Source organism: Cebus imitator, unplaced genomic scaffold (assembly GCF_001604975.1).
Source record: "Cebus imitator isolate Cc_AM_T3 unplaced genomic scaffold, Cebus_imitator-1.0 Scaffold192, whole genome shotgun sequence".
NCBI lineage: Eukaryota > Metazoa > Chordata > Mammalia > Primates > Cebidae > Cebus > Cebus imitator.
The window spans coordinates 3,525,220-3,537,917 of record NW_016107507.1 but is presented as its reverse complement, the minus strand read 5'-3'; the positions used below and the strand labels follow the sequence as shown (position 1 = coordinate 3,537,917).

The 12,698-nt window shown below is 51.3% G+C and overlaps 1 protein-coding gene across 13 annotated transcripts in view; it reads left to right on the top strand.

Annotated features, from left to right (window-relative positions):
- The window catches only part of WNK2 (WNK lysine deficient protein kinase 2), a 139,257-nt gene that overhangs the window by 104,227 nt on the left and 22,332 nt on the right, over positions 1 to 12,698 (top strand). For 12 of the 13 annotated variants that reach the window (XM_017546895.2, XM_037745142.1, XM_017546902.2 and 9 more), the window contains 4 exons: positions 5,580 to 6,412; positions 6,769 to 6,838; positions 9,032 to 9,120; positions 9,215 to 9,903. In XM_017546895.2, coding sequence (XP_017402384.1) covers positions 5,580 to 6,412; positions 6,769 to 6,838; positions 9,032 to 9,120; positions 9,215 to 9,903 — 1,681 coding nt within the window. The remainder of the gene's footprint in view (positions 1 to 5,579; positions 6,413 to 6,768; positions 6,839 to 9,031; positions 9,121 to 9,214; positions 9,904 to 12,698) is intronic. The other variant, XM_017546891.2, reaches the window with a different exon arrangement.

Below are 12,698 nucleotides of genomic sequence, written 5' to 3'. Positions count from 1 at the left end.
AAAAAAAAAAAAAAAAAAAAAAGTTGAATCAGTCATTAGAAGCTGCCTCATGCGTACCCTTCATGGTGGCAAGATTGCTGGACCAGCTCAGTGTGTATAGTCTTTTAGGTTCAAGTGCATGCAGAAAATAGAGACCCTTTTCAAAAGGTTTCATACATCTGGCCCTGACTCCCATTATGCAGAACAAGGACACATATCTCTCTCTAAAGCAGTCATGGCTAGTGGTTGGAATGCACATTGTGCCCAAATCACAGGCACAGCCCTGGAGTTAAGTACGGGACAGTTGTTCTCAAGAGGAAATTTGGAGTGCCACTACCCAACAAGGGAGCAAATGGAGGCTGCATAGTTAAAAACTGAGAAATGTCCACAGTCGTGGGAAAGGTGGGTTCACTCAAATGTTAGGGAAAGAGAAACATAGTTGAAGAAAAGGCAGTGAGAAAGAAACCAGGCACATACGTTTGGACCCCTTGGCCTCCCTCTGAGTGAGTGTCAACACACAGAGGCATGTATAAGGGGAAGAAAATCTTCCTATAAGGAAAACTTTCCGCTTGATGGCTTTACCACAGAAACTTAATAAGAAATAATTCTGATAGAACCCAACTCATCCAGAGAACAAGGAAACTTGTTTTATCAAATTAGCATAACTTTGACACCAAAATCTGACTGAGAACTTATAAAATAGGAAGAGAACAGGTCAGTCTCTCCCTCTCCCATCAACACTTGCAAAAATACTAAACAAAATAGTAGCAAATTAAATCTAGTGATACATGAAAAGGATATGTATGACAAGTTATTAAGTTTCAGTGATTTCAAAATGCAAGGTTGGTTTAACTTAATTTGACTAAATAATGTATTCACCATGTCCCAGTAGATGGGAAATTCTATTTTTACCAAAACAACAACAACAACGACAAATACTCTTAATAGTGAAATGTTTTAACCCAAGTAGATCAGTAATTAAATGTAAAAAGTGAAAACAAAAAACAAAAAAACAACAAACTGAGACGTAAGGTTGTAAAAATCTTTCTCTTTGAGATGGGAAACAAGATAATGATGCCCATTCTCACCACTGCTATTCAGTATCCTGTGTCCTAGATATTGTGGCGAGGGAGGTAAGGGTGGGTGGGCAGGGAAGGAAGGGAAGGGGGAGAGGTAAAAAGGGAAAAAGAAAAAGAAGGGGAAGCAGTAGGATTGAAGAAGCCTGGGCCTGGCCTCTTGCAGCTAAATCTGGATTTCCAGGGGTAGGACCCAACCTGCAGCCCAATTTAAGAGCCAGTGCCCTGACCACTTTTTGTAAATATATGTAAGGAAGTGTCATGGTGGTGTCACAATCACTTTATTTTTCATTTGAAGAAAATGCTATTTATTTCTAAACAAGGTCTTCCAAAGAAAATACTTGCTTATTTGAGTTGATACCAACTTGAGGTTGGTGTTTTTCTATTATCTACACCAATATTAGCCATTTTGTAAATGGAAATAAATACATCATGCATTCCACTTGGCTCAAAGCTGAATAATTGTTCTAATCAATATAATTTCATATACTGCTACATAAAAAGTAGTATTTCTTTTAAGATTACTATTTCTTGTTAAAAATTTAGACAAAGCAAGATAACTCTTCTTTGACTCAGAAGCTCTACCTATAAAATTATTGGGCTAAATTGCAGTTATTTCCAAGGAATGCATTTGCTAAACCTTTTTCCATTTTGAAGTAGAAATTATTGTGGCCTTTTGGTAGCACTATAATTTTGTGGTTTTGCCTCAATGTCGAATAGTATTGAAACAGTTACTGTTTTGAAAAGTGATAAAGATCGGAAAGGAAGAAATATTACTATCACTATTTGCTGATAACATGATTATATACATAGAAATTTAAATTTACGGGCGAATTAGAATTAGTACGTTAGTGAAGTAAGTACATACAGACTGTAGTTATCTTTCTGTATACCAGCAACAATCAGAAAATAAGGAATATTGAAAAAATCAATTTATTTTAACACAAACATTCCAAACATCAGTGTGTGAATCTAACAAAAAATATGTAAGATCTGTATATCAAAAACTATAAAACATTGAGAGAAATTTTTAAAAGAAATGAGTAGGAAGATACATATCATATTCATGGACTGGAAGATTCAATATTATAAACACTTCTTCCCAGATAGATCCATAGTTTCTAACAATTTCTTAAATGATTATCAACAAGCTGATTATATACTCTTTATAGAAATGCAAAGACCAGTAAAAACCAAGGCAGGCTGTAGGGAAAGGGTATCATTCTCCTGGATGTTGTGACTCATATAAACCTGGAGTCACAGAGACAGTCTGGTCCTAGAACAAGGATAGAGAAGTTGAACAATGTGGTCAAGACAGCTCAGAAGCAGGCCCACATCTTTGGACACGTGGTTGGCAAGAAAGGTCTGATTGCCGAACAGTGGAGACAGGATGGTCTTCTCAACAAAAGGAGTTGGGACAGTAGGCTGTCCATACGGGGAAGTGATCTTTGATTGTAACCTCATATCATACACAAAACTCAGTAACAAGTGGCTTGGGAATCTCAATGTAAAAGGGAAAACAATAAAGCACCTAGAAGTAATCAGAGGCAGGATTATGGCCCCCATGTAGAACAGACATGTTAAAGTTCAACAAAATATGCAAATAGGAATCCTGGCTAAAGATTGGTTAAATTTGACTGTATTAAAATCAAGAACTATTGTTCATCAAAAGACACCGCTAATTGAGCACATAGGCAAGCCACACAGCGAGAGATGTCTGCAGTACAGATAACCCTGAAATAATTCTCTCCCCAGCATCCATGAAGAACCACAAATTAAAAAGAAAAGAATGACAACTCTGTAGAAAAGCAGGCAAGCGCGGTGGCTCACGCCTGTAATCCCAGCACTTTGGGAGGCCGAGGCGGGTGGATCATGAGGTCAAGAGATCGAGACCATCCTGGTCAACACGGTGAAACCCCGTCTCTACTAAAACTACAAAAAAAAATCAGCTGGGCATGGTAGCGCGTGCCTGTAATCCCAGCTACTCAGGAGGCTGAGGCAGGAGAATTGCCTGAACCCAGGAGGCGGAGGTTGTGGTGAGCCGAGATCGCACCATTGCACTCCAGCCTGGGTAACAAGAGCGAAACTCCGTCTCAAAAAAAAAAAGAAAAGAAAAGCAGGCAAGAGACTTGAACAGGTGTGTCCTAAAAGAAGATACCCAGATGGCCAGTGAACACAGGAGAAGGTACTCGATTGAATTAGGTTTTATCAGGGAAATGCAAATCAAAACCACACCTGTTGAGATGGCTATTCTCAAAAACAAAAGAGCAAGCATTGGCCAGGGTGTGGGGAGAGGGGACCCTTGTGCAGCTGGTGCGAATGTAAATTAGTACAGCCATTATGGAGAACAATGTCGAGGTTCCTCAAAACATTATAAAAGAATGACCATATGATCCGGCAATCCCACTGCTGGGTATATATTCAAAAGAATTGAAAAGAAGGTTTGGAAGAAGCATCTGCTCTTCTGTGTTCTTTGTGGCATTGCTCACAATAGCCAAGATACGGAAACAACCTAAGTGTCTGTTGACAGATGAATGGATAAGTGATATATATGCACAATGGGGTACTATTTAACCACAGAAACAAGGGAACTCTACATTTGCGACGACATGGATGAACCTGCAGGACATTATACTATAAGAAATAAGCCAGGCACAGAAAGACGACGATTCATTCCTCTGATAACTTGGTATCTAAAACAGTCAAAGTCGTAGAAGCAGAGCGCAGAATGGAGGTTGCCAGCGGCTGGAGGGAGAGGGAACGGAGTTACCGTTGAGTGGGCATAAAGTTTCAGTTGTATAAGCTGAGTAAGCTCTAGAGCTTTGCCCCACATCATGGTGCCTGTAGTAAACAATAGAGAACCGTGCTTTTAAAAATGTGTTAAGACAGCAGATCTCATCTTAAGTGTTTTCTCCACCATTAAAAACAATAACAAACCACAGTGAGACGCCATCACACTGCCCTGGGGTGCTCAGAGGCTGCTGATGGTGGGGGCATTGGCTCCCGCTTGGGGAAGGAGCTCAGCACCCCTACGTAAGGATAAAGGGGATCAGTGACCAGCAGCTCCCCACTGGCATGTGCCTGGTGGGACGGGGCCTACATACACTGTGGCTCAGTGTTAGCTGTGGTCCCACTTGTCCACAGCCCAGCAAGCACCAGCAGAATGGATGTGTGCATCGTGGTGCAGTTGTGTAAACACAACAACAAGGACCTATGTCACAAACACGGGTGAGAGAGGCCAGGAACCACAGAATAGAGTACCATTCCATTGAGAGAACGTGCAAAACTGAACCACGGTGTTCAGAGAGACAAACGGTAAGGTCGTAAAGAAGAGCAGTGGAGGAAATGCTTGTCAAATTAGTTTACCTTTGTCGGGTCGGACAGAGGATGGGGGCCAAGGGAGTCTGGGGTCAGAGGGGAGGGCATGAGGGTCCTAGTAATCTCCCCATTCTCTCCTTTTACTTTTTAAACAGTTTTTTGTGTGCATTTTCTTTGTGTTTTTAAAAAAGACAAAGGGGGCTGGGCGTGGTGGCTCACGCCTGTAATCCCAACACTCAAGCGGATTGCTTGAGCCTTGGAGTTCGAGACCAGCTTGGGCAACATGGTGAAACCCAATCTCATACAACAAATATAAAAATTACCCAGCTGTGGTCCCAGCTACTAGGGAGGCTGTGGTGGGAGGATGGCTTGAGCCTGGGAGGCAGAGGTCGCAGTGAGCGGAGACTGTACCACTGCACTCCAGCGTGGGTGACAGAGCCAGACCCAAACTCCAAAAAGAAAAGGCTGGTGGTGGGGGTTTGGGGGCTGGGTTGCATTTTCAAGTAAAAAAAACTGGGCTGCAAGGCCAAGTAAGTTTGAGGAACACTGTCCTGTCACCTCTCAGATGCCCACGGTCCCTGTGAGCCCGGCGGAGGCTCCATGAGCTCCTGCACAAGGCATGTGAGACTTGGTCACGCGCTGGGGTTCTGGATTCCTCCCGCAGGGTCACTGGCCAGCCCTGGCTGTGCTTCTGACCCTCCAAAGACGGGGGTTCTGAAGGTTCCAGGCTCCTGCTCACTCCTGGGCATGGAAATGTGTACAGCTCACTACTTAAACTCTTTAATTTTTAAATTTCATTGGAAAACTTTTGTCCAGTGCAAGACAGACAACAGCAGTATCTTTCTGGAGCCGTCTGTAAGGGTGAGGGTGTGGACAGACAGATGACAGACAGGTAACAGCCACAGCTGATGGTACCTGCTACAGAAGACACAGAAGGAAGGATGGTGATGTTTCAGCTGCAGGGGACACGGGGAACCTAGAGTTGTGAAGCTCGTGGCTCAGAGACCTGTGGGAGGCATTCCAGGAAGCAGCAGCCAGGGCTGGGCTGAGCTGCAGGCAGGCAGGACCGTGGTGTGTCAGGAAAGAGAGAAAACCAGCACACTGGGCCCATGGCCAGGCCGTGTAAGGCATCTTTCTATCAGGGAAGAGACAGGTCGATAGGACCAGTGTAGCCTGGTGCAAAGGCATTTTCCCCATTTCTTCTAGATCCAGCACCCTATAAAGACCAGCTGTCCTCGAAGGAACAACCTGGCTTTCTAGCCAGTCAGCAGCTTCTGAGCCAGACGGGCCCCAGCAACCCTCCTGCGGGGGGCCCAGCCCCTTTGGCCCCCTTCTCCCCTCCTGTGACTGCTCTACCCCAAGATGGAGCAGCTCCAGCCACCAGCACCATGCCAGAGCCAACGTCAGGAACTGCCATCCAGGCAGGGGGTGCAGGGACCCCTCAAGGGCCCACCAGTGAGCTCGAGACCTCCCAGCCGCTAGTGGAGACTCACGAGGCCCCACTTGCTGTGCAGCCCCTCGTGGTGAGCCTAGGACCTTGTGCTCCAGCTCCAGAGGCTGCCTCAACCAGGGAGGCCAGTGCCCCAGGGGAGCCCCCGCCAGCTCCTGCACCTGAGCCCAGCCCCCACAGTGGGACCCCACAGCCCTCCTTGGGTCAACCCGCTCCCCTGCTTCCTGCCGCAGTGGGGGCCATCAGTCTGGCCACCACCCAGCTCCCAAGCCCACCCCTAGGGCCCACCATTCCCCCACAGCCGCCCTCGGCCCTGGAGTCAGATGGGGAAGGGCCGCCCCCCAGGGTGGGCTTTGTGGACAGCACCATCAAGAGCCTGGATGAGAAGCTGCGGACTCTGCTCTACCAGGAGCACGTGCCCACGTCCTCAGCCTCAGCTGGGACCCCTGTGGAGGTGGGCGACAGAGACTTCACCCTGGAGCCCCTGAGAGGGGACCAGTCCCGCTCGGAGGTCTGCGGGGGGGACCTGGCCCTGCCCTCAGCGCCTAACGAGGCAGTCACAGGGCGTGCCCAGCCACCCCAGCCCTTGGTGAGTAGCTGCCTTGTCCCAGAAACACTGCCCTGGGTCAGGGGCCGGGACCCAGGCCCGGACTCGGGGGTGGCAGGCATCCCAGCTATGCAGAGCCGACCGCACTTAGGGCCCATCCCTCTCTTGGTGACCCACCCACGTGTGTCTGACTCACCCATGCACGTTTTGCAACAAGTGGCCCCTGTTTGGGGTCGTGCTTGTGCAGCGTCAGGTGACACAGCCCCATCTGTGCACACAGAGAGGCTGGGGCAGCCCAGGGGCAGCCTGAGACGAGGGCAGTGGATTTGCAGATAAAACTGCTGAGATGTTGACATGTGAGTCTCATGGCTGTTCTCTTTTTGTGTTTGTTTCTCCAGGTGGAGAAGTCAGAACTGATCCCTACTCAAGGGGCCATGATGGAGCAGGGCAGGTCTTCATCAGTGACAGGTAACAGCTTGCTTCTCGACCCTCCATTCGCAAGGCTTCCCGGCTTTCTTGCCCCAGAACTTTCTGCATCTGTACCCTCATCTTTTATCTTTTAAGTGATAAAAGCATTTCTTAAAGATTCTTTTATCCACAAGGGTCCTTTAGCATCTAGGGTAGAGCCCAGACACGGCAGGAGCCCATCATGACTTAATTCAAGCTTGTCCAATGTGTGGCCCATGAGCTGCATGTGGCCCAGGACGGCTTTGAATGGGCCCAACACAAATTGGTAAGCTTCTTAGGAGATTTTTCTTTTTCTTTTTCTTTTTTTGATTTCTTTTGAAGCTCATCAGTTATCGTTAGTGTATTTTATGTGTGGTCCAAAACAATTCTTCGTCTTCCAGTGTGGCCCAGGGAAGCCAAAAGATTGGACACCCCTGACTTAATTAAGCCTACTGAGTTCTAGAAGGAACCACATGCTCCCACTCCAGGGAGAGGAAGTCCTCTCTGGAAATAGATAAGGCCCCAGTGGTGGATGCTGGGATGTTGCAGGGACTACGTCACGGCTCCCAGACTCTCCGTTAGCTGTGGGTCTGCACACATTCTGGTGGGCCCATCCTAGCGCCTGCTCTTCTTCAGCAAGGTGACGAGATGCCCACAGAAACGCAGGCTGGCTTCAGCTAAAGCAGGGCAGTGTGGTGGGGGGACGCTGTGACTGCTGGGAGTGCCAGAGGCCAGGGCAACCTGAAGACCTGGCTTGGGGCTTTCTCTTGTGGCTCCTGGCTGCCACCGCATCTCTGTGGAAACACCTTTGCTTTGCTTCTCATTTCATTATCTGTATGTCTCACTCTCCCGTCTAAGAGAGCTAAATTGATCTTGTGAGGTCTGAGGTTCCTTCTCAGTTCAGGGTTTCTTAGGGGATGGGCACAATATGAATCAGAATTCCCCTGAGCCTCCTAACAGAAACCTCAGTGCACATCAGCCACAGACGGGAACCCGAAGTCCCAGGCCACGTTTATTTCTAGACACCAGACTTTAAGAGGGGTTGGGGCATCTGGCACTGGGGTCGAAAGCTGTGCATGCGAAGAAATGGTGATGTTTAGCCCGAGGAAGATGAGGGATGGAGCAGTAGAGTGTCTTTGTAAACGGGTGGAAGCGAGAGGCCGTGTTAGAGCGCCGGCCCCGGCCGTGCTGGGCTGCCTGTGGCGCCCCGTGGATTCTGACCTCGTGCCGTGAGATGTGTCCCATGGACGCCTTTGGCAGATGAACAAACTGAGCTTTAGTAACTTGCAAATGTTACAGTTACTCTTTCCAGAGTGCAGAACTCACGGGGAAAGCTCCAAGGGGACAAATTCTAGTTTGGCAAAAATGACCTTTCCTGGCAGTCGGAGCCATTTAGAAGTAGAGTGCATTTGACAGTGAGCCTCCTCTCCCTGGAGATGGGCATGGGATGTGAGGAGGGGAGTCAAATGTTGCCACAGGTTGAGGTCACGTGACTGGGACTGGACTGCATCACCTTGAGAATCTGATTCGGTATTGTTCCCTTGTGAGTTTCCACATGGGGTGTGCAAAGGAGATGTGTACGTGTGTGGGCAGCCCCAGCCTCCCTAGAGCCTCCGTCCACCCCTGCCACCATCCCCGTGGCATATAGGTCAGGCTCATGCCCCAGCCTGCTCACGAGTTTCCTTTGCCACGTGAGGGTCTCGGCTCAGGCGAGGCCCCCACATCAACTTGCTTGACTTCTCTGGCTGGCTCTTCATGGCCACCATGGGAAAGTGGATGAGAAATAGCTCCGTAGACAGAGAGCTGCAGGTGCAGTGGGCGAAAGTTTTCGAGACACTGTGGGAGCGGGGCTGGAATCTGGCCCCACTGATCTGCGTGGTGAGACCCTCTCATATCAGACAGTGGGGTGAGACAGCAAATATTCAAGTGCACAGGTGCACAGAGGGCCTGGCTGCACCAGGGTGCCCAGGACTGATGCCTCTTCCCATGCCCAGGTTTGTTGGGCATCTGTCATGGAGTGCCATGGGGCCGAGACATCATGATGTATTTTCAGTTTCCAAAACTGCTCTGAGCATACACAGCTGGCTCCTCCCAGTGCCCGCTCCCATTGTCCTGCCTGGCTGGCGGCGTTCCCGTGGGATCATGTTGGGCTACTTTGGGTCAGCGGTGAGCCATCTCTGCCTCTTCCTTCTCCTTCAGCCCCAGTTCCCACAGCAGAGTCGTCTCCCAGGAGCATGCTGGGCTACGACAGAGATGGAGGGCAGTTGGTCTCAGACTCCCGTGTGGTGCCCAGTGCCCCCCAGGTAAGGGCGACTTGACGACCCCCTGGCTGGTTGGCAGGGTTTACTCTGTGCTGACGTTCACTTGAAACCTCTTCATCTCTGCTTGTTTCCCAAGGATGTACCTGCTTTTGTGAGACCTGCACGCGTGGAGCCCACAGCCAGGGATGGTGGAGTCACTGGAGAAAGTTCAGCAGAGCCCCCCCAGAGTGCCATGAGCATTTCCACACCGGGTGGCCAGGCCAGCCACCCCCAGGCACTCGGCGCTCGAGCTTCGGGGTCCCCTCAGAAACATTCAGAGCAGCAGGATGGCAGCTCACCAGCCAAGACTGTGGGCCGTTTCTCGGTGGTCAGCACGCAGGATGAGTGGACCCTGGCCTCCCCCCACAGCCTGAGGTACTCCGCCCCACCTGACGTCTACCTCGACGAGGCCCCCTCCAGCCCCGATGTGAAGCTGGCGGTGCGGAGGGCACAGACAGCCTCCTCCATCGAAGTCGGCGTGGGCGAGCCTGTGTCCAGCGACTCTGGGGATGAGTGCCCTCGGGCAAGGCCCCCGGTGCAGAAGCAGGCATCCCTGCCCGTGAGCGGCAGCATGGCTGGCGACTTCGTGAAGAAGGCCACCGCCTTCCTGCAGAGGCCTTCTCGGGCTGGCTCGATCGGCCCCGAGATGCCCAGCAGGGTGGGCGTGAAGGTCCCCACCATCAGTGTGACCTCCTTCCACTCGCAGTCATCCTACATCAGCAGTGACAACGACTCAGAGCTGGAGGACGCTGACATAAAGAAGGAGCTGCAGAGTCTGCGGGAGAAGTAGGTCCCGAGGGCAGGAAGCACCCCCCGCCCAGGCTGCGGCACCTCTTCCCTGTTGGGAGGGAAGCCTGGTGCCGGGGCTGAAGTCCTGGCCAAGCAGCGCCCACTTGGAGCTGCTAAGCAGGGCGACAGGGCAATGATGAAGGCTTTGTTTTTTTTTTTAAGAGAGTGAGAGAGGAGAGTCTAGCTCTGTCACCCAGGCTGGAGTGCAGTGGTGTGATCTTAGCTCACTGCAATCTCTGCCTCCCAGGTTCAAGCGATGCTCCTGCCCCAGCCTCGGGAGTAGCTGAGACCACAGGCACCTGCCACCTAATTGGCCGGGCTAATTTTTGTATTTTTAGTCGAGACAGGGTTTCGCCATGTTGGCCATCCTGGTCTCACATTCCCGACCTCAAATGATCCACCCGCCTCAGCCTCCCAAAGTGCCGGGATTTCAGATGTGAGCCACCAGGCCCAGCCTCCCCGTGGCTTTGAGTAGAGAGTCTCCCACTCAGTCCTCCAGGCTGGGCCAGAAACCACCCTGCTGTCTTTCTGGCTTCTGACTTCGCTGGGGGCCATGCCGCCTCCTGCTGCCCTTGGGGGTATGTCTCAGGGCATCACTGAGCCACGTCTTCTCACTGTCTGCCTCTCATCTTTCTTCCTCGGTCTCTTCCCTCTTTCTTCCTCTGTCCTCCTCTCTCTCCGCCTCACCCCTTTCACTTCCTCTCTCCCTGTCTCACTCCCCACCCCGGTCTCTCTGTCTCTGCCACTCTCTTCTGTCTCTCCTTTGTCTCTGCCTCCCCCATCCCATCTTCCTCTTTCTCCTTGCTCCTTTCCTTCATCCAGCAAATACTTACTCTGTCCTGCTGCGGCTGGGGGGTTACTGAGACGTCCTTCGGGATGGAAGGGCTGACACCCATTCAGCAGTGCCTGAAGGCACGTTGTAAGCCAGGGCCTGTTGGAAATCACAGGCCTGTGTGGGAAGAGCCACGCACGTCTCCTTTCTCTCTGGTCAGCCCTCTCTGTGCACCACGTACACAGAGGGTAAGAGGGGGTCTGCCCAGACTGGTGGCGTGGTCATTGCCGTGCATTAAGGGAGGACATAGTGAGTGTCTGTGTGTTTGTGCAGACCTGAGGAGAGGGAACTGGAGCTGCTGGGAGAGGCAGGAAGGCAGGGATGGGTGGAATCACATGGCCGAATGGATCCTTGGTGGAGGCCAGAGAGTGGATAAGGCCAAGGTGGGCATGACCTAGAATCTTTTGGGATAGAGGGCAAGCAGATCCTGGGCACGTTTGTTCAGCAGGAATGTCACTCGGGGAGCCAGCGGTCAGCAGGCACAAAAGGGAGCTGAGATGTGGCCAGACCACGGCCCAGCTGCACCTGCTACAAAGAGACACTTGCGGGGGGGCAGGCAGGTGTGGATGTAAGAACACTGCGGAGAGGAGCTGCTGTAGGCTCTGAGAGCCTGTGTCCTGGGTGACGGGCCAGGAGCCAGGGGCAGAGGGCGGAGACTTGAAATGGCAGAAGTGGTCGGGAGCCAGGGGCAGGTGGGGCCTACGGAAAGGGCAGGGAGAGGACCAGAAGCACCTCAAAGGAAAGAGTTCAGGGAGCCTAACAAAGGGAAGGTGGACCCTGGGAGGGCCATGGAGTCCAGGGGGAAGGAGGGGACCATTTAAGAGAGGGTGGGGAAGATCTTCAGCCTCAACTGGGAATTGAGGTGACTGGACGTCTGATTGGCAGTAGCCAGCGGGTCCCCAATCTTGCTTTCATTTGAACCCCCTGAATACCAAGGTGCCTGTGCCTCACTGTGGTGTTTCTGCCATGAGCGCTGGAGTTTCCTAGGGCTCCAGGAGCCCTGTGCTGGGCCCAGCCTGCACTTTCAGACGTGCCAGGCCTTCCGGCTCTGTGGCAAGCAGCCAGGGGCAGCTCGGAGTGGGCCAGGGAACCCCCAGTGTGGGAGCCACATTGCCGTCAGGGACTGCAGGAGATGGGCCATGTAGGTTTGGCCTTGGAGCAGAGCTCCAGCCTGAGGTCCTGGGTAAGATGCTACCCTGCCCACAGCCGCTCCCCAACCCTGGGGCAGGCAGTGCTCTCTTGAAATAGTACTCCCTTCCGGAAGATCATCCGGTGCTGTGCCTCCCTGGTGTTTGTAGGAGAAAGCCACTCAGAGTTATTTCTTTATTTAGAGACAGAGTCTCCCTCTGTCACCCAGGCTAGAGGGTAGTGGCGCATTCTTGGCTCACTGCACCCTCCACTTCCCAGGTTCAAGTGCTTCTCCCACCTCAGCCTCCTGGGTAGCTGGGATTACAGGTGCCCACCACCACGCCTGGCTAACTTTTTTATTTTTAGTAGAGTTTTATTTTTAGGAGTTTCACCATGTTGGTCGGGCTGGTTTCAAACTCCTGACCTCATGATCCGCCTGCCATAGCTTCCAAACAGAGTTCTATTTATTTTTTAGTAGCCAGGGAAAGTCATTAAAAAAAAAAAAAAAAAGCCTATTTGGCAGGTGTTGAAGATTCAGGAGTAAAATCAGAATTTGCTTCATTTCTCACCTTGTTTTGCTTACCATCAAAGGAGGAAGGGGGCACTTGGGGTGAAGTCGAGGATTATAGGCCTCCAGCTAGGACTTCAGCCTTGCAGAAGCTCAGAGGACTGTGATGCAGCAGGGAGGCCCAGCAGAGAGCCATGGCTCCTCCCCTCCTCATCCTCCCTTCACCTTCCTACCCTCCTCATCCTCCCCTCTCCATCCTCCCCTCACCTTCCTCCTCTCTCCATCCTCCCCTCCTCATCCTCCCCTCTCCATCCTCCCCTCCTC